General features: G+C 42.0%; 3 protein-coding genes across 8 annotated transcripts in view; 1 reads left to right on the top strand and 2 right to left on the bottom strand.

The window, feature by feature from the left end:
- Positions 1 to 5666, bottom strand: part of LOC115124164 (tRNA (guanine(10)-N2)-methyltransferase homolog) — a 164534-nt gene extending 158868 nt beyond the window's left edge. For both annotated transcript variants that reach the window (XM_065028017.1, XM_029653546.1), the window contains exons 1-11: positions 5558 to 5666; positions 5288 to 5353; positions 5083 to 5156; positions 4847 to 4928; positions 4667 to 4759; positions 4371 to 4505; positions 3920 to 4076; positions 3712 to 3792; positions 3005 to 3169; positions 2730 to 2811; positions 2409 to 2543 (exon numbers count right to left, since the gene is read on the bottom strand). In XM_065028017.1, the coding sequence (XP_064884089.1) occupies positions 2409 to 2543; positions 2730 to 2811; positions 3005 to 3169; positions 3712 to 3792; positions 3920 to 4076; positions 4371 to 4505; positions 4667 to 4759; positions 4847 to 4928; positions 5083 to 5156; positions 5288 to 5353; positions 5558 to 5635 (1148 nt within the window). In that variant the 5' untranslated portion in view covers positions 5636 to 5666. The remainder of the gene's footprint in view (positions 1 to 2408; positions 2544 to 2729; positions 2812 to 3004; positions 3170 to 3711; positions 3793 to 3919; positions 4077 to 4370; positions 4506 to 4666; positions 4760 to 4846; positions 4929 to 5082; positions 5157 to 5287; positions 5354 to 5557) is intronic.
- A 389-nt stretch (positions 5667 to 6055) lies between these two features.
- On the top strand, positions 6056 to 12193 carry LOC115124162 (actin-binding Rho-activating protein-like). 5 transcript variants are annotated; one of them, XM_029653541.2, is made up of 3 exons: positions 6056 to 6284; positions 9794 to 9881; positions 10086 to 12193. In XM_029653541.2, exon 3 carries the CDS (start codon positions 10150 to 10152, stop codon positions 10645 to 10647), a length of 498 nt encoding a protein of 165 aa, XP_029509401.1. In that variant the 5' UTR covers positions 6056 to 6284; positions 9794 to 9881; positions 10086 to 10149; the 3' UTR covers positions 10648 to 12193. The 5 variants fall into 5 exon arrangements, with proteins under 5 accessions (XP_029509401.1, XP_029509402.1, XP_029509404.1 ...); XM_029653542.2 differs by having other exon boundaries at positions 6056 to 6288; XM_029653543.2 differs by having other exon boundaries at positions 6063 to 6155.
- Positions 12194 to 17753: 5560 nt separating this feature from the next.
- LOC115124165 (nuclear receptor coactivator 7-like) lies at positions 17754 to 21180 on the bottom strand. The gene is made up of 6 exons (XM_029653549.2): positions 20969 to 21180; positions 20333 to 20479; positions 19809 to 19961; positions 19576 to 19671; positions 19280 to 19353; positions 17754 to 19114 (listed from the first exon to the last, which is right to left on the bottom strand). Exons 1-6 carry the CDS (start codon positions 21071 to 21073, stop codon positions 18979 to 18981), a joined length of 711 nt encoding a protein of 236 aa, XP_029509409.1. The 5' UTR covers positions 21074 to 21180; the 3' UTR covers positions 17754 to 18978.
- Positions 21181 to 21491: the final 311 nt, after the last annotated feature.

Raw genomic sequence — 21491 nt, 5'->3', positions numbered from 1 at the left:
ATTAGCGCTGTCTGGCTTATGACTTTAACCCATAGAGAATGATAGACACATCTAGTGACCAAAAGGCCATCTTAGCATTGGCAGCGCCATTGAGGGCTTCAACCACGCAACAGCCATTTTAAAGTAGTCAACTCGGTGAGGATTCCTATGGGTTGTAGCCTCAATGGCGCTGCTCATGCTGTCACAGACGCTACAATAGCACAGATATAGAGGACTCATCTTTATCTCTATGCTTTAGCCTCTGAGATAATGGGTCTGGTTCCTGCCAAGGCACTGCAGCAGAGAGGAAATGGCAACAGACCACACCGCGGCTGGAAAAGTCTTGAACTAGTTCAAATTTAAACACAGCATCACAGGGGGGAGAGAGAGCGCGCAAGAGAAAGACTAATGAGCTTGAGAAGCCACAGAGTTAATTGAAACACTGAAAGGCAGCTGAGGCACAGGGCAAGGCGGTGCTCCTCATGACGACGGCAGAAATGTTTTAATTGGCCGGCTTGGGGGACCTCATTGCCTAGGCCTGTGACCAGTGTTAAGGGACCTCATATTGGCCTGCGTCTGGTCCGACCCCAGCCCAAAACAACAGTAACACAACACAGCAAATGTTTTTTTCCTACAGCAGCTGCACTGCAACCCCCCTTTGTGACTCCAGTGTTTACAAACAAGCATGTTGCTCCACAGTCCTGTCCCCTTTGACCATTTAGTTACCCTGTTCTATCTCAAAGGTCCACCGCAGTAACAGTCATTGGTGAATGGCGACATCTAGTGGTGTAGTATATCGCGCTCTCTCAGGACAGACTTAGGACCACCTAAATCTAACCAGCTAAGACATCTACTATTAATGTTTCAACAGTGTTACTAACCAACTTTGTGCAATAACATTTTCTCTCAACTGAATTCCCACCTCTACCATGTGGTTGAAACCCACATGCCTTGTCTTATTAGCATCCCCTAAGTCTCTTGTTCATAACCTCTCTGGTTACACAGTGGCAGTCTTTCCCTTTTCTCTCCATATATTTTCTTTCTCTAAGACCCACCTTCTTCTTTGCTCAGTAAATGTGGAGATGAGTGGAAGGGTCAGAGCAGGCCCAACACAGGGTTATTTTTGTTCTGACCCAGTCCTGACATTCTGGAGGTCATGACTCCTGACTGATACTGTGAGGACCTCCAGCCCAACCCAGCCTGGGTGCAACCCGGCCTTTCTCCCTCCTTCCCGTCACCATAGCAGGGTGACAGAAACCCAATAACCCCCCGACAGCCTCCCAATCCCCAGTGTGGAGCCCACAGATCAGGACCTGGAGACAGGCTGTGTTTGGTCGGTGTCAGCATGTCTGGCCTCATGGGTTTATTTTGGCACTCTGCACTGAATGAGACAGGGTCAGGAACTGCTAAGTAGTTACACACCCAGAGTGAGGAGAAGAGCAGAGCACAAGCACAGTCAGTCAGACTGAGGCACACAGTTGCACACTCTCTCTCGCTCTCTCAACCACCAGTGCTAAGGGCTATAGCCCTCTCTCCTTTCCCTGTCTCAGCCAGTCAGTGTGGGGAACTCCAGTGTGTGTGTCACAGACAGTCAGGGGGAACTGCTGGAGGTGAGCAGGTGTAATTGAAACATCACAGGGCTGTGGTGTATGGTCTGGTCTCATCTTCCTGATACTCAGACCCTGCCCTGTAATCAGTGACCAGAAGTCCCAGGGGCCTGTATCCTGTCTGTGGTCCACACAGTAAACCAGCTGTATGGAACAATACACCCAATATACCTCAGGACACCTGCACACTGACCAGAACACCCCTAACCCCAGGCCTGAGACAGAGAATGAGATGTGCTGATGGGAATAAACACCTGGTCCTGACAGAGATGCTTATGATGCTTATGAGGGGAAAAGGTGCAGAGAGAAAAGCCCTCATCTAAACTATAATGCTTTGTTAAGCAGATCTAGTACAGTAGCAACACTTCATCAGGGTGTAGGCTAAATCCCCAGTGTGACTGTGGCCCTCTAGTGGTCTAACAGGGTAAAGGGGAAAAGCTAACAGCATGTATCAGCAGGAAAAACTGCTGACTGGTGAGGTTGACTCTGTGTGCAATAAGGTCTTATCAAATGCTGTTTGTATCTATTCGACATCACAACAGTTGATGACAGTGCTATTTGGTTTACACATAGAAGAGTGAGACTGTGTGGACAATACATCTGTGAGCTCAAACCCATGTAAACACCATGACGATACAGTAGATTCAACAACACCAGATGTGAATATTTGACCAATTCAGACTATAGAGCTTTAACAGGAAGTGCTGTATCCAGGGACCACAGATGGATATTAACCATGTACCTATATGTAGATAACTCTGGTGCAATACTGGTGTTGTTGTGAATGGTCCCTGACAAATAAACAAACACAACATTACTCACTCTGGCCTGTAGATTGGTAGCCAGTAGACTAGCCGCCCTCCGATGACCAGGTGTTGAGCTGAGAAGTTTAACAGGTCAGTGAATATGTCACTCAGGTGGTAGGCCATGGAAACGGGGACATGGCTGTCTCCAACGCTGGATGAAAGATAAACGCATCTTCACTGTTTACACACTGATTTAACATAATCTGAGAGGACTTTATATCTCTCTAGTGTATCTATTGCTTGCTTGCAAGTTTTACAGGCCGTCTTTTTCAAAACTGAGCAAATATACAAAGCACTATAAACAACACTGAGACTCGAGAGGAAGATGAAGACGTACTAGTCTTCAGATGGCTTCACACTGTTTACACTGTCCTTCTGAGAGCCTGTTCTCCTGGTTGACTCCCGAATCCCATACGGGGCTGAGAATTAAACAAACACACACAAAAATGAAAGATAAGAGATTTGAACAGATTTAAATCTGAACAAATCACAAAGCATGTGGACTTCAACAGAATAAGACGTTTTACTCGTGCATGGCTGTACAGGAGACATTACAGGATGGAGGACCCTACATGGGAAGAGAACACACAGAGCTCTAGGATAAGAACGTACGGTCAGTGATGATGGTATCAAAGAGCACTCCGTCCCTCCAGATAGGCTTGGAGGCGTCAGACACAAGGACGTCCACATACAGCTTCTCTGAGCCGTACTGACGCAGGTTGGCTCTGATGTTCTCATCTGGACCCCTCCACTTCTGGTTCTTACGACTCGCTTTTCCTGAAAAACAAACCAAAATACTATTATACAGCAATGCACTTGGTTGTAATTAGGGCCGGGATGATAGCAGTATCGCGATAATCGTTAGTTTTGTGGCAAGGAAACAAAACACGAAGCGGATTTAACCTCTTTAGGAAAACAGCTTGAATGTTGAAAACATTATGTCATCGAGATTCACATTTATTTATTTTCCAAGCTATAGCACACAATATTTTACACACAGCAGGTGTAAAAGGACCAGTAGAGTTTGATCTATTTCTTATTTATTTTTTGCCAAGGGAAAAAATAGAGATACGTGATATGATTACAACTAGGGCCGGGGGGATACCAGTATCAAGTGTTAGGCCTATAGGACAATGCAATTGGATTTGAGCGTGAAAATGAGCACAGAAAAAAATAACTATTTTAAAAGATGATAGAAAGAGCATAAACAACATAATGTTCATAATATAAATGGATTAACACACTTGCCAAAGAACAAGATATTTAGCTCTGGGTTCCAAAATAAGAGAACGTAAACAAGGCCATTTCTAGGATATTACCTATCCCATGGATGGTGTTGTAATCAATATCCGTTCCACAGACATATGCACCAAAATGAGAGCATGCAACCAGGAGGCTACCTGAGAGAGAAAGAGAGAAAAAAAATATCCAATAAGCACAGACTACATTACATAGCCTTGGGTTCAGCTAAATGCAGTGTATTTCTGCAAGTGTCAGTTCAAAGACCAAAAGTAACTTATCTCTTACCAGTCCCAACGAAGGGGTCGTAGACCAGGTCGTGAGCCTTGACCCTGGCATGGTTGGCCATGATAAAAGACAACCCAGCGTCCATACTGGTGTTACCTATGAAGTGCCTGTTCTTCACACTGTGAGAGCGAATCAACTCACGCTGGCCATCTGCAATCTAAGGAACATACAGTTGATAAGACAAGATCAAATATAGGCTTACCTTTGTCATTAAATGAAATAGTGCTTCTCAACCTGGTACCTGGCTTATACACGGGGGACTTGGGAAGACTCATAAGGACATAGGCCTCATAATAAGTTTCACAAGAGGGAATACTTCAGGCAGACCAAAATGTGATTGGCAACCAAAGAAGGTTAACAACCACTGTGGTAAATAACGTTCATGAGTTATAGTAATTACTCATTTGTATACTGCCACAGAAATGAAGGAGCACACGGCACACTGACTCACCCATCTCCCAAAGTAGATGTAGAGGGGCTCGTCTGGGATGTCGTTAGGGTCAGTTCCATAGTCCTCCAACAGACAGAAGATGTGTTTAGGATTCCGTAGATTGACCCTTCCCTCGAAGGTGAGATATTCCATTGCCTTGGGGAGGAAGACCACAGGGTAACTTGTCCAGGTGCATACTGCTTATCAGTGCCTGCCTTTAACACAATAGGGCAGTAAAAAAGGTAGAGTAAGTTGACTTTTCTGGGATCAATCTTAAATACAAATTACTGGGAGCAAGTCAAGTGTATCATACTCACATCTATCTTCTTAATTCTATCTTCGAACTCTAGAGTCTTGTTGAAAGTGTAGACATTGATTTTGTATGTTGAGTCTTTCTGTAGGAAGGGTGACTGTTGGGAGCAGTAAAGTTACACACATTAGATACTCCACATGATTAGTTTGCCCTCTATTTAGATGTAATGTAATTTCTCACAAACCATGTTCTCTGTTGGATATTTCAAGAGCGAGTTCCTGAGTTCACTGTGCGTTCTGCCATGACCCCACAGCTCAAATGCAGACCTAGGTGATAAACAAATAACGACAAAAAGGTCATTACAATTTACTGTGACATTCAAGTTGAGAATCATCTCAGAAGAGAAGGGCTGATGAGCAATGCTGCAGTACCCCTCTAGCTCTTTTCATTGCAATTCCATTGTTGATTTGTCTCACTTACTTTGCACAAACAGTTCTGGCCATGATGCTGTTGACATCTTCCTCTGACAAGCCATTCAGGAGCCAGAATGGAGACTGGGGAGAAGAATTACAGAATATTTTAGGATTTGAGAAGCCTATGCATGGACAGCTGATAATGGTCAACTCCTCCCTTCATTGGTAAAGCTATCAGGCTAATAATACATATAGACACTAACGTATTTTACCTTTTCTTTGAAGTTTTCACCTGGATCAAACGGTTTGCCCCTGAGGGACAGCAGCGACCTAATCTCCTGTAATGTTACGATGGACAATAAATAAAATCAGAACATTTCTGAAAAATTCAAACATGACAGCTTGTAGATAGTAACGTTACTATCGTAGCAAGCTAATGTATGGGAGAAATTCCCGTAATGAGACACCAACATCTTTAGAGATAGAAATAAATAACACAACATTTACAGTTTGACAGAGAGGTACGACATGTATATGCATACCGGTAGCCTGAAGTCAACATTGTCGTGGGCCAGATGTATCAAATATTGCAGGCATATTCTGCTACAGTGGATCGCCATGTTCGAGTTCTTACGCAAAATACACCCGGCTTAAAACTGCGTCCCCGCGAATAGTGGTTCCTGTCTGTTTCAAAATAAATACCACTTTACCAGCAATGATTGTGCATTAAATGTATGTATTTTGTCAAAGCAAAATTTAAATGTGTATGTTTTTGTTTTGTCATTAACGTCTAAATCATTGTGTGCTTATTATTCTGTATTCTGCCACATAACTGCTTCATAAATGAGGGTGCATCATTTTACTGTAGAGGGAGCTAATGATCCACCATCTAAACATATCCCAGGGGTAACCGCTTTACTTCAGAACACCGCTCACTGACAGGGCACGTGACTCCTCCTCAACGATTGGATCAAAATTTAGCCGCCTGCATCATCACCACATTGTCATTGGCTACTTTGGATGCCTATCAGTGTTTTTCACTGTTCCAATGTAAAGTTCCATAGCATGGATACAATGTTGCTAACAGACACACGTTCCGGAACTCAGGTTACATCATTGTTCGTGACAAGAAGTGTTAAGGTACCAAAAATCAAATATCAGGACCAATGTCAGCTATTCATAACGGGTCGACACGGGCAGAAGAAGAAAATCTCGGAATAATCAATACATCGACTTTGACATTGTAGCAGTGACACTTGTCACCTTACCGTATGTATGTCACTTTCAGTTTACAGATGTGTGCTCACTTTGCATTCCTATATTTCTTGTAATGTGAAATTAATTTGTGCGAGATGAATGAATTGTTTTTCATTTATAACTCAATCTGGAACAGGGTATCATGTACCCTAAACATTTGAGGGGGCACAAAGTATGTGAGGATGGCAGTAGGTGGTCCCCTTCCAGAAGTTGGCGAATTTAGCAGCTTTTTCCTGCAATCTAGAGCCACAATCATTATGCTTAATTCTATGTAAAAAAATATATGTTTATTTTACTGTATATCTAAGCATACCTCTAGAGCTCTCTGTATCCTCCTGACTGGTGTTTTTTTTAAAGAAACTAAATATATATATATCTGCAGGTCTACTCAAATCTAGGTAAAAGATTCAAAGGAATGTGAGTCTTATTCAGTACATTTAGTAATTGCTACCTTTTCTATAGACTACCAACCTTGCCAGCAGGCATGCCAGCTAAGATAGATAGACAAGCTAGCTACTCATAACTTGATTGATAGCCTGAAATTGGTAGCTAGTTATGAGGTTGGGTGATTGGGAACCTATCTGGACTAGCTAAACCCAACTTCATAAAATTGGTAGGTGGCTAGTAGTATTACAGAGAAACAACAACATATTTGACAAAAAAGTTTATAATATATATATATATATACACTCAGCAAAAGTATATATGCAACATGCAACCATTACAAAGATTTTACTGAGTTACTAGTCACAGATACCTTAATAATACATGTAGGGGCGTGGATCAGAAAACCAGTCAGTATCTGGTGTGACCACCATTTGCCTCATGCAGCGCAACACATCTCCTTCGCACAGAGTTGATCAGGCATATTGTGGCCTGTGGAATGTTGTCCCACTCCTCTTCAATGGCTGTGCGAAGTTGCTGGATATTAGCAGGAACTAGAACACGCTGTCGTACACATCAATACAGAGCATCCCAAACGCGCTCAGTGGGTGATATGTCTGGTGAGTATGCAGGCCATGGAAGAACTGGGACATTTTCAGCTTCCAGAAATTGTGTACAGATCCTTGCGTCATAGAGCTGTGCATTATCATGCTGAAACATGAAGTGATGGCGGTGGATGAATGGCACAATGGGCCTCAGGATCTCGTCACGTTATCTCTGCATTCAAATTGCCACCAATAAAATGCAATTGTGTTTGTTGTCCATAGCTTATGCCTGCCCATACCATAACCCTACCGCCACCATGAGGCACTCTGTTCAAAATGTTGACACCTGCTCGCCCCCACAACACCATACACGCTGTCTGCCATCTGAAATGTACAGTTGAAACCGGGATTCATCCATGAAGAGCACACTTCTCCAGTGGCCATCGAAGGTGAGCATTTGCCCACTGAAGTCGGTTACGACGCCGAACTGCAGTCAAGTCAAGACCCTGGTGAGGATGATGAGAACCCAGATGAGCTTCCCTGAGACGGTTTCTGACAGTTTGTGCAGAAATCCATCAGTTGTGAAAACCCACAGTTTCATCAGCTTTCTGGGTGGCTGGTCTCAGACGATCCCGCAGGTGAAGAAGTCGGATGTGCAGGTCCTTGGCTTGCGTGGTTACATGTCTGCGGTTGTGAGGCCAGTCGGACGTACTGCCAAATTCTTTAAAACAATGTTGGAGGTGGCTTATGGTAGAGAAATTAACATTCAATTATCCGGCAACAGCTCTGGTGGACATTCCTGCAGTCAGCATGCCAATTGCATGCTCCCTCAAAACTTGACACATTACATTTACATTTAAGTCATTTAGCAGACGCTCTTATCTGTGGCATTCTGTTCTGTGACAGAACTGCATATTTTAGAGTGGCCTTTTATTGTCCCCAGCACAAGGTGCCCCTGTGTAATGATTATGCTGTTTTATCAGCTTCTTGATATGCCACACCAGTCAGGTGGATGGATTATCTTGGCAAAAGAGAAGGTACAGTACCACTCAAAAGTTTGGACACGCCTACTCAAAGGGGTTTTCAAATTATTTTACTATTTTCTACATTGTAGAATAATAGTGAACACATCAAAACTATGAAATAACACATATGGAATCATGTAGTAACCAAAAAAGGGTTAAACAAATCAAAATATATTTTATATTTGAGTTTCTTCAAAGTAGCCACCCTTTGCCTTGATGACAGCTCTGCACACTCTTGGCATTCTCTCAACCAACTTCACCTATAATGCTTTTCCAACAGTCTTGAAGGAGTTCCCACATATGTTGAGCACTTGTTGGCTGCTTTTCCGTCGCTCTGCTGTCCAACTCATCCCAAACCATCTCAATTGGGTTGAGGTTGGGTGATTGTGTAGGCCAGGTCATCTGATGCAGCACTCCATCACTCTGCTTCTTGGTCAAATAGCCCTTACACAGGCTGGAGTGTATGTTGGGTCATTGTCCTGTTGAAAAACAAATGATAGTCCCACTAAGCGCAAACCTGATGGAATGGTGTATCCCTGCAGAATGCTGTGGTAGCCATGCTGGTTAAGTGTGACTTGAATTCTAAATAAATCACTGACAAGCCACCATCACACCTCCTCCTCCATGCTTGACGGTGGGAACTACACTCTGCGTCTCACAGACACAGCGGTTGGAACCAAAAATCTCTCATTTGGACTCATCAGACCAAAGGACAGATTTCCACCAGTCTAATGTCCATTGCTCGTATTTCCTAGTCCAAGCAAGTCTCTTCTTCAAATTGGTATCCTTTAGTAGTGGTTTCTTTGCAGCAATTCGACCATGAAGGCCTTATTCACACAGTCTCCTCTGAACAGTTAATGTTGAGATGTGTCTGTTACTTGAACTCAGTGAAGCATTTATTTAGGCTGTAATTTCTGAGGCTGGTAACTCTAATGAATTTATCCTCTGCAGCAGAGGTAACTCTGGGTCTTCCTTTCTTGTGGCGGTCTTCATGAGAGCCAGTTTCATTATAGCTCTTGATGGTTTTTACGACTGCATTTGAAGAATCTTTCTAATGTTCTGGGTTGACTGACCTTCATGTCTTAAAGTAATGATTGTTGTTTCTCTTTGCTTATTTGAGCTGTTCTTACCATAAATGGACTTGGTCTTTTACCAAATATGGCTATCTTCTGTATACCACCCCTACCTTGTCACAACACATCTGATTGGCTCAAACACATTAAGAATGAAAGATATTCCACAAATTAACTTTTAACAAGGCACACCTGTTAAATGAAATGCATTCCAGGTGACCTCATGAAGCTGGTTGAGAGAAGTGTGTGTGCAAAGCTATCATCAAGGCAAAGGGTGGCTACTTTGAAGAATCTCAAATATAACATATGTTTTGATTTGTTTAACACTTTTTTGGGTTACTACATTCCATGTGTTATTTCATAGCTTTGATGTCTTCACTATTATTCTACAATGTAGAACATTTTAAAGTAAGGAAAACCCGTGAAATGAGTAGGTGTATCCAAACTTTTGACTGGTACTGTATATATATATATATATATATTGTTTTTTACAGGACAAATCTGAGGGGGCACGTGCCCATGTGCCTCCTATGGGTCTGATACCTCTGATCTGGAAGAACTCTCACCTTCATCAGAGCATTAGTAAGATGATGACCTGTTATTATAAACTATATTAGTTATAATAAATTTATCATAACTTTATTCAGGGTGTAATTAAGTGTTTAAATAGGCTATTTGTGATGAGTACTTTGTCTCCGTGAATTAGAAATAGGCATAGGCTACCATACACAGACATGTAATTGTGCTCTCAACAGTTGTTCATTAAAACTTTTATTACATCCACAGAAAATGAACTATGCCTAAAAGTGGACGGATCACTTAATATGTACAAGACATCTGAGACACCACCATGGAGAACAACGATGACAGGACAGTGTGTGTGACATCAGTGAAAGGGTTAAAGGACAACTGGCAGAGATGGTCCAACGAGCACCAGGAGTACCAGAAAGACAACCCCTTCAGTAACGACCGGGGGGCTATGGTGATTGCGACTGCCCAGCAGCAGAGGCTCCAGCGGGACCAGGATGGCTACGGGAGGCCCCTGGAGGGCTCATTGACAGAGCAGAGGGGCCAGGACGCCCACATCCACATTAGCCGGGAGGTGGAGGAGCTCTGCCAGGTGATCAGGGACATCGGGGAAAGCTGTGGGGACGGAGGCAGCGAGGAGAGACCTGTGGTGACGGTGGAGTTTGGGAAGCTGTTTGAGCACTATGTGAACATCTCCAACAAGGTGGTGGGGATCCTGCTGAGGGCCAGAAAACAAGGCCTGGTCAGCTTTGAAGGGGAGATGCTGTGGCAGGGGCAGGATGACCGGGTCCTCATCACACTGCTACAGTCACCAGGATGAGATGACAGGGTCGTCTCTATGCTGCTTCAGTGACCAGGTTGATGCAGCTGACGGACAAGGCGGTAACCAAGGCCCTGTCCAGAAACATCCCCTAGCCCTTAGGCACTCATGTACAGTAGTTGTGAAAGGATTGGCTAGGTCTAAGCAATATGATAAATTACATTAGGTAGCAAGGTGCAGCTAGGTAGCAAGGTGCAGCTACAACACCTATCAATTCTTTCAGATTTACACCTGCACCTAGTAGGGGCAGTTGTTTCTGGACAGGCCCCAAGAGAACCAACCTGTGGCAGCAGTGACATGCAATATGGTGCTGTAGGATGAACCTGAGCCTATTGGCCTGAATGGACCTTGCGTTGCATTCCCAGTTACACCGCTACACTGTAATCTACATAGCATTTACAATGTTCCTTAGCAACCTTTGTAATTAGACACAGAGGAAAGGTGCAATTTTTAGGGCACAAATACAACACACTGACACTGAAGGCTTATGTTAGAAATGCTGGAAGGAGGCTATGAAACTGCATACATGGTTGACAATGTAGCAAAATGTACCACCATTTTATTTACATTCAGTAGAAATAGCACATCACTTTTTGGGCCACTGGAATTTGTGGAATTCACACTGTACTAAATTCACATTGTTTAATTTAACAAGGGTTGTTTGAGGAATGCTTTTGCAGCTACTTGCACTCATAACACAATATGATATAAAAAATATATAATATACTCTAACACTTTACTCATTTGAAAAATAATTATTTTGTCACCAACTAATATACTTTATTCCACACACACACACACACACACACACACACACACACACACACACACACACACACACACACACACACACACACACGTGTTCATGTTTACAAATGAAAGCACTGATGTTTTTCAATAAAGTCTTCCAACAGATCACCAAAAATGACTGTTAATTCATGATAAATTGCATTAAAATGATAGGTAACACTTTATACTTTTTATAAGGCATTAGAAAAGGGTCATAAACATTTATATCAAGTCATAAAGCCTGCATACTTTACATGAAGTGTTCCTGAATGATGTTTCCCATTAATGAGAGACCAGGAAGGAAATCTAATACCCTAGTGGAGGCAGCAATGCATCATTTATTTAACCTAACCATGAACAACCATTTACATCAATACATGTTGAGATTTTTTTACAGCGACACGTCAACCAATAAATACAAACACGTGACGCTCTTGTCACGTTCTGACCTTTATTTCCTTTGTTTTGTATTTATTTAGTATGGTCAGGGCGTGAGTTGGGTGGGCAGTCTATGTTTGTTTTTCTAGGTTTTGGGTATTTCTATGTTTCGGCCTAGTATGGTTCTCAATCAGAGGCAGGTGTCATTAGTTGTCTCTGATTGAGAATCATACTTAGGTAGCCTGGGTTTCACTGTGTGTTTGTGGGTGATTGTTCATGTCGCTGTCTTTGCACCAGATAGGACTGTTTAGGTGTTCCATGTTTATTGTTTTGTAGTGTTCATGTGTACATTTACGTATTAAAAGAACCATGGACACTATTGGTCCTCTGATCCTTTTTGCCTCTCCTCTTTGGAAGAAGAGGAGGAAATCCCTGACAGCTCTCAATTTCATGCAGCAGCATACAACTAAACATACATTACATAACCGAACGGTTGCTAGATCGAATCCCCGAGCTGACAAGGTAAAAATCTGTCGTTCTGCCCCTGAACAATGCAATTAACCCACTGTTCCTAGACCGTCATTGTAAATAAGAATTTGTTCTTAACTGACTTGCCTAGTTAAGTAAAGGTCAAATATATATATACATTTAATAATTACTTTGAGTGTTCCATCGGGCTGCAGTGCATAACAAAATTAAGAATCACTCTCCAACATTCCTAATAAAATAACACAGTTAATGTAGAGTATTGTGTTAAATGAATGTGTGACTCAAGAAACAATTGTTTGTGGATGACTGAGCTCCTATTCTGCATCTTGATGAATTAGTAATGTAGGTATTATTCAGTGAATATATTAAACCTCCACACTCCAGCGTACACTTCCATTTTACTCTTTGATCATATATGATTGATTACCATTCATGCAAAACAGTTGCTTTTCTGACCACTTGACTGAGGCCTAAAAAAGCTCATACTTCTCATTATGTTTCTCTGCTTTCAGTTATTTTACCTCATAATACAAGATCCTGTTGACAGTGACTGCATCGCGAATGGCACACTATTCATTGAACTACTTCTGAGCCCAGATGGGAAAAGGCCATTTGGGATGCCAGCCAGTGGCACAATGCACATGCATTACTCATCTTTATCAAAGGTATCCTGCAATGACACTTACAGTATGTTTCCCAGTCCCAGTACATCCCATTCACTTACCATTCTCAGGTCTCCTGGTCATGCTCCTGCTCATGCTCAAGAAGGTTTGCTGTGTCTGTCACCTCTGCCTTTGTGCAAGGAGGAGCACTGCCAGAGCCCTGCAAAATGACCTCCAGCAGGCCACAAATGTGCATGTGTCTGCTCAAACGGTCAGAAACAGACTCCATGAGGGTGGTATGAGGGCCCGATGCCCACAGGTGGGGGTTGTGCTTACAGCCCAACACTTTGCAAGACGTTTGGCATTTGCCAGAGAACACCAAGATTGGCAAATTCGCCACTGGCGCCCTGTGCTCTTCACAGATGAAAGCAGGTTCACACTGAGCACATGTGACAGACGTGACAGAGTCTGGAGACGCTGTGGAGAACGTTCTGCTGCCTGCAACATCCTCCAGCATGACCCGGTTTGGCGGTGGGTCAGTCATGGTGTGGGGGGGTGGCATTTCTTTGGGGGCCGCACAGCCCTCCATGTGCTCGCCAGAGGTAGCCTGACTGCCATTAGGTACCGAGATGAGATCCTCAGACCCCTTGTGAGATCATATGCTGGTGCGGTTGGCCCCGGGTTCCTGCTAATGCAAGACAATGCTAGACCTCATGTGGCTGGAGTGTGTCAGCAGTTCCTGCAAGAGGAAGGCATTGATGCTATGGACTGCCCCGCCCGTTCCCCAGACCTGAATCCAATTGAGCACATCTGGGACATCATGTCTTGCTCCATCCATCACAACGCCACGTTGCACCACAGACTGTCCAGGAGTTGGCGTGTGCTTTAGTCCAGGTCTGGGAGGAGATCCCTCAGGAGACCATCCGCCACCTGATCAGGAGCATGCCCAGGCGTTGTAGGTCATACAGGCACGTGGAGGCCACACACACTACTGAGCCTAATTTTGACTTGTTTTAAGGACATTACATCAAAGTTGGATCAGCCTGTAGTGTGGTTTTCCACTTTAATTTTAAGTGCGACTCCAAATCCAGACCTCCATGGGTTGATAAATTTGATTACCATTGATAATTTTTGTGTGATTTTGTTGTCAGCACATTCAACTATGTAAAGAAAAAAGTATTTAATAAGAATATTTCATTCATTCAGATCTAGGATATGTTATATTAGTGTTCCCTTTATTTTTTTGAGCAGTGTATATTTGTATCACTTTTTATATCTTTCTTTACCAAGGGAAAAATGACCCCAAAATCATTCCAGTCATTACTATTTCATATACTGTGGTAAAAAATAAAGCGTAACTATTGGTAATTTTCACAAAAGTCTTTAAAATTAGAAGGAAAAAATATTTGGCTTAATTTCTGATTTGGCTGTTCAGCTTGATACTAGAATTAAAAACCTCAGTTGAGTTGATTTGTACCATCATCACTAGTCTCACTGTAACCTGCTAGGGAGTATAGTACTCTCACACAGAGAACCACGGAGGGAGACCAGACCAGTCCTGACCTGCTCACTTCACTACTAGTAAGGTAACCCTGTTTCTCACTGGACCAGCCCAGACTGCAACCCACCACTCAGTTGGTCTCTCCCTTAAGAGTTCAGCTGCTGAATCAACTGGTCCGCCTGAAGTAGACAAACACACATAGTACAATAATAAATCAATTACAATTCATGGCTTCTTCATGGCTTTTTGATGTCTGAATTTCCAGTCCATTGTCACGCTCATGTAGTGTATCTAAAGGTAGAAAAACAAAGGCTCTTGCATGAGGTGAGAGCCTGCAAACCAACCTGATGGGAATAGACTGATATGGGTGAGTGTCCCTGACATACTGTATAGATGGCCATCCTTTAACCTGGGAAGACCCATATACACACCAACGGCAGACACAGGTAAAAACAGGTTTCTTAGTCCGGTGTATTTGGGGCTTTAGTCATCTTACTTCATCCCAACAGATTTCCCCAGTACAGTAGTCTCCACATGGAGTTAATCGACCATGAAAACTGGTAGTGATAATGCAGTGAGAGATTAGTGTTGGCTGATTGGCTCTTAACAGATGACAACACAACAGCCAGAGTGAAATAAAAGAGCTGCTAGAACAGGAACAATGGAGCTGTTCATCATCTGCCAATCTAGACAGTCTAACTACATGTATATGTTTAAAAAAAGCCCTCTTTCCCAAACACAATGCTAACAAGCTACTCAGACAAGTCTAAATGAGTGGAGTTGATGTGTTGGTGTCCAGGTGCTGTCAAGGCAGCAAGGCAAGGGAAATTGTTGTTCTATCCCGACTGTGGTACTGTACGAACACTGAACTCAATAGGTGGATAATATTACCACAGAACAGACAATGTGGGGGGAATAGTGAAACATTTATCACACAAATTCTGACAGCTACTGTATTACAATGGCCAATTGAAAGAGACTTACCATGACAAACCAATAGGAGTTGGGTCTGTAGAAGAGGCGGGACATGAAGCCCATTTGACTGGCAGGTGCCAACACATGGTGAGAGACAGAACAGAATGGGGGCCAGTGGAAACCAAACCTGTAGACAGAAGCAGGCAATGTTTCTTTTCTTTTTGTCTCTGCATGATCTGCTGTGACAACAGCAGCATGTTCAAAATGCTAAATTCTACAGACTACTGAATGTGATTTGCTGTTGTATGCCATTGCATTAAGCTAAACCAATCAAATATGCATGCATAGCAAACATTTGGCCTATACAATTGGAGTCACTTGTTAATAAAAGGGCCGGGACGATACCAGTATTGCAACACTCGTCAGTATCGTGGCAACGAAATAAAAACACAACATGGATTTAACTTATTTTGAAAAACAGCCCTAATGTTGGAAAGATATCATTATGTTGTCATCTAGTCACATTTGTTAATTTTTCAGATTTTTCAGGCTGTCTAGTCACATTTGTTTCTTTGTGGCTGTCTTTGTTAGGAAGAAATAGTCTTCACACAGTTCGCAACGAGTCATGTTAGCAGGCAATATTAACTAAATATGCAGGTTTTAAAATATATACTTGTGTATTGATTTTAAGAAAGGCATTGATGTTTATGGTTAGGTTCACATTGTAGCAAGACAGTCCTTTTTCGCGAATACGCACCGCATCGATTATAAGCAACGCAGGACACGCTAGATAAACTAGTAATATCATCAATCATGTGTAGTTAACTAGTGATTATGATTGATTATTTTTTTTATAAGGTAAGTTTGATGCTAGCTAGCAACTTACCTTGGCTTCTTACTGCATTCGTGTAACAGGCAGGCTCCTCGTGGAGTGCAATGTAATCAGGTGGTTAGAGCGTTGGACTAGTTAACCGCAAGATTGAATCCCAGAGCTGACAAGGTAAAAATCTGTTGTTCTGCCCCTGACCAGGCAGTTAACCCACCGTTCCTAGGCCATCATTGAAAATAAGAATGTGTTCTTAACTGACTTGCCTCGTTTAATAAAGGTGTTAAAGTTTTTTTAATTTTTAAATCAGCCAAATCGGTGTCCAAAAATACCGATTTCCGATTGTTATGAAAACTTGAAATCGGCCCTAATTAATCGGCCATTCCGACTAATCGGTCGACCTCTAACACACATCTTGAAATTTGCATACCTAATGACACATGCTCTTTACTGAGTGATTTACAGTTTCCAACATGTATGTGGGCACAACCAGGTAATGGTGGGGCTCGCTGGTTCAACTAGGACGTCCATCACAATCATCATTGTTTTCAGTTTGGAAGCCAACCTGCCTAAACTTTTTTGGGGGGATCAATACTGTATATTGTTTCCACATAGCTATGGAGTATGATCATAGAACAAAGGGGTTAACGGATTAGCTCAAATGACCTGTCATTAACTGTCAGTGGTCATCATTGTCGCCGTTTATCTGACAGCTAACATAGCTAGCCAAAGTTAGTTAACGTAACGTTAGCCTAGCTAGCTAGTTTATCGTTGGTGAGTCGACAGGAAAAGCAAACATTTACCCAACTTGGCAATACGCACTAATGACCACCTGAAGGCGGAAGTGAAACACGTCCCTCACTGAATCAGTCTAGATAAAAGATTTACATTTTAGTCATTTATTAACAGATATGCTTTTCTATTTTCTGCCACATCACATATTTTCTGCCACACACATGTATATGTTAATGCATCGATTATATTGCATTGTTGTTTTTGCCTAAATTATTTAAAGATGGGATTTTTTTATCAATTTTCGTGTTCTGCAGCAGCCAGACCTAGGAAAAGAACGATACAGATTAACTTGATTTCTTTTACTGGTCATAGCCTATAATTTAGTTGATCTAACTCCTCCTTACTATTTACAGTAATAAAGATGTGCTCAATTTAGATATTTTGTATTTTATTAGGATACCCATTAGCTCTTGCGAAAGCACACTAGGCTGTATCCTATGTAGACCTCGTTTTTGAGATTGCAGGTGTCGTTTTCATTAAACAAACGTCCTTTCTTTGACAGTACAACAAGATGTAAATCAATGCTGTGACATTTTATAATTTCTTTCAAAACCAATACTTGTACAATGACTGATGTGTGACTACTGAGGTGGCCTTAGGCTACCTATTGCTAGATTCATTTCAACATACAGAAATGACTGGGTTTCTAGTATGATATTTCAAACAACTGGGTTAATCTAACACATGTCATATCCTTTTGTTATTATAAATCTTGCTTTTATATTGTTGTTGATGAGATGAATATTAGTATTACTATTTCAGGCAATGATGCTTATTGATCTTATAACAATCAGTCACATAATCACACAGGTTTAAAGCACATTTTTGTCACCTGGAAATTCAGAATTTTAATAAGGAGCCATTAACAGTGCCAGCACTGTACAGCACACATACAGAAAAACATACATACTTACAAACTCAACACATATAAATAGAACAAAGCAAACAAAACAAAATACTTCCCTAGATAACATTTCTTTAAATAGTGGTTAGAACGTTGGAATCCCCGAGATGACAAGGTACAAATCTGTCATTCTGCCCCTGAACAAGGCAGTTAACCCACTGTTCCTAGGCCGTCATTGAAAATAAGAACATCAAAGTAATGTGAAGAAGATGCAAATTAAAACATTTGGTACATCTTATATCCTGTTTTGTTCTTGATATTTTTTTTCATTATACTCTTTTACAAATTTAAGAAAACATTTAACATGGGATTTAAACCCATACCTTTAGTACAAACCATTAGAGGCCACAAGTGAATGGACTTCCAGGTATTTCTAAAGGTTTTTACAGTCCTCAGTTAACCAGGCAAAACACATATACAACCTGAGTTAATGCTGGTATAATAGGTTACGCGCTGGTAAAACTCAGCTAAAACCAGCCTAAAAGTCACGAGACCAGGTTTTACACAGGACAAACCCAGGGGAGAATGACTGCCCCCTCTCATTCAAGGCCAACCACAGTACTGCAGGCATTATTTGCAGAACACAGGATCCCCATTTTAGTGAATGGGAAGATGGCAATCTTTGTGTAAATAAAATAATAACAAACAAAAAAATAATGCTACTGATAATTGCTTCTATTATACCATATGTATGTGCTTGAACCGATTATTTTAAAATCGCACACAGAAGAAGTCATTATCATACTTTTGTAGCTAATGGCAGCGTGCCTTACCCCAATCTGCCTTCAACGTGAAAAACTCAATAAGAGGGGGCAGCACTGAGCTAGCCTGCAGCGTCACATCCTGGAGTAGCATGTTATGCCTACGTAAATCTCCCACATGAGACACCATCTTAACGGACTTCCTTGGCTTCAAATGCACTATTGAGTTTTCACATAGGAATGACTGGTGTCACATGATCAATGGCTTTGTCCGTTCATATATGAATTAAGCTCACTGTACTCTAACAGCTTGAGCACAGGCTAAACCTCACTGAACACAAGTAAAGCCATGTTGTAAACCATAGAGAGACATGGCTCTGGCTTTTTTCTCTCTCTCTCTTCCGCTTCTGAGTCTCTGTGTCTCGCTCTGTTTACTGTACAGTCCAGACCTCCAGGTCCTGCACTGTGAAGTCTTGCTGGGTGGACAGGGGCTGGTTGTTGAAGGTGTGACAGGAGTAGCTGGCACCGTGGTACAGATCAGCATCCAGCCACAGGCCAAAAAGCCCCCTAGAGGTCAACAAGAGAAACATATATCAGACCAGAGCCAAGGGATGCGGTTTAGCCTATCTGTAGACATCAATGGGTTTGTGGAAGCTAACTAGATTTACTTTTAGATGAGGTATTTAGGTATTAGGTATTTTAGGCTTCGGTATTTTACCCTTTAACACTTACCCTCCTCCACCAATCTGTAGAGAGTCCATATGGCCCCTGATGAAGTACGAGTTCTCACCACTCCACCTGTAGGCCTGTGTGAAGAGAGAGGTGTCAGACTAACTCACGACAGTCAGGGGAAAGATACTTGGATGTTGACCACAGCCTATGAACTACAAAGACAGGGGCTGTATCTAAAATGATACCCTATTCCCTATAGTACAAAGGTAAGCTCTGGTCAAACGTAGAAGTGGACTATATAGTGAATAGGATGCCATTTTGGACAAAACCGTGCACACAACAGCATGCAGTGTTACCTTGAATGCAGGGTCGAAACTGTAGACAAAAGTCTCTCCTGTTCCGTAGCAACAGTCACTCACTCTGAAGGGATGGGAGGAGAAAGCACCAAACACCTGAGAGAGAGGAAAACAAACGTATTAGCATTTTACTGGGATCGTATGACCCATTCATAATGTAATAACAATGTACATGGATGTAATATTACGTTAAATGTCAATCATATAGAACAGTACGTTGTTGAGATGTCCACCTTTTTCCCCATGTCTTTGATGACCAGAAGCACAGGACTGTCGATGTGGGCCATTTGCCTGTACAGAGTCTTCAGGCTGGTGCCATGAATGGCTGTGCTGTAGACCAGGTTCCATGGATACCCCTGTGTCCTTGCTGGCATGTGATTGGCTAGCTGGGGTTTCAGAAACAGAGGATGAGATTGATGATGAGAAAATGTCCCATTAAATTCACATGTCAAAGCTGTGTAGTGTTGAGATGAGTATGTGCACTTTATTTGCCCGGAACTCAGTATAAATTGAAGAACCCCAAAAAAAGTCCCATATTTAGCTTTGTACATATCAAATAAACCAAAGCACTAAGTTCCTCCCATGAGCTGGCTGTGTAGCCTATATAGTGCTGGGAGATGATTCCTTTACTTTTCCTTTACTTCATTAGGTTTATTTGATAAGTACAACGCACCTTCATCAACATTTCTGTAAATGTGCCAGGATTGACTGTATTAGCTACAGTGTTTCGTTTTGGTGTAGGTTAACAGTAACTCACACTCTCGATGTGGTGGTCATTAAGGAGCTGGCTGTGGTTTCGGAGAACAGGAAGTAAGTCCTCGGGCTCCTCGTCCTCAGAGCGGTTACCCTCCTCTGAGCTGCACACGCTCCGTCGACGCTTCACTGCATCCTTCCCTGTGATGATCTGCAGGGAAATAACTCTTTAAGGGGAAAGTTCATGCAAATTACAAAATGACACATTGATTATGTCTCCGATATTATAATTTTCCACATTCATGTTCAAATGATCTTAAAGTAACTTTATTAAGATACACAATCAATTTCAGATACTTGAAGATGATTTGGATATGAAACCACAACTCTGTTCAAACACACTCTCCTTTTCTCTCTGCTGTTAGTTTCTTAACCACACTGATATTGTAAAACATAAGGCTGAGTGATTAACTGACTCAAACGCAAACACACATAAAACATGAAACCACCCACAATCAGTACTAGTGATGGAAGGTGGGTGATAAAAGACTAAATACAATCATTTCTTTCCAAGAAATTACCATTTTTGCAGACCACCCAAAAACGACTCTTCAATCAACCAAAAAGGAATACAAACTAGTACATTATCTCACGCTAAACATTACAATTCATGTATATCTGAGTATAGTTAGCAACCCACCTCTACATATGGCTCCAGACATTTGTTTGCAAAGTAAAGCACCTTGATGTTCTCCTGCATTGGTCTCATGTCTACTAATATTCCTCTTAGTCTAACACAACTCATTTATACTAATAATGTAACATTAGCCTTAGTATATGATACTGTATGTACCACAGGCACAGGCAAGAGTGTGAACTGATAACCTGTACCCAACCTTCAAATGCTCTCTCTTAAATCATTCAAGTTTCATCCCCCTAAATATCATTGGCTGATAGCAACCCTGCTTATGGTAAAGTCAACGGCCACCTCCGTTTTGTGGTTCAGATTCATTTCTCGAAAAACAGGATGTCATTTTCAGTTAACTGAATTATGGGAAGTATGCCCAAATATGGGATGTCCACCAGGTGCAAAGTATGTAATGATTGCACTAACAGCAGTGGGCAAACAAGTAGCCTGGGTTCTACTCTGTGTCTGCTAACCTTCCACTCCTTGTACTCCTGGGTTCTAGTCTGTCTGCTAACCTTCCACTCCTTGTACTCCT

Source organism: Oncorhynchus nerka, linkage group LG14 (genome assembly GCF_034236695.1).
Source record: "Oncorhynchus nerka isolate Pitt River linkage group LG14, Oner_Uvic_2.0, whole genome shotgun sequence".
NCBI lineage: Eukaryota > Metazoa > Chordata > Actinopteri > Salmoniformes > Salmonidae > Oncorhynchus > Oncorhynchus nerka.
The sequence above is the reverse complement of the archived record's forward strand: the minus strand, read 5'-3'. Positions and strand labels throughout refer to the sequence as shown.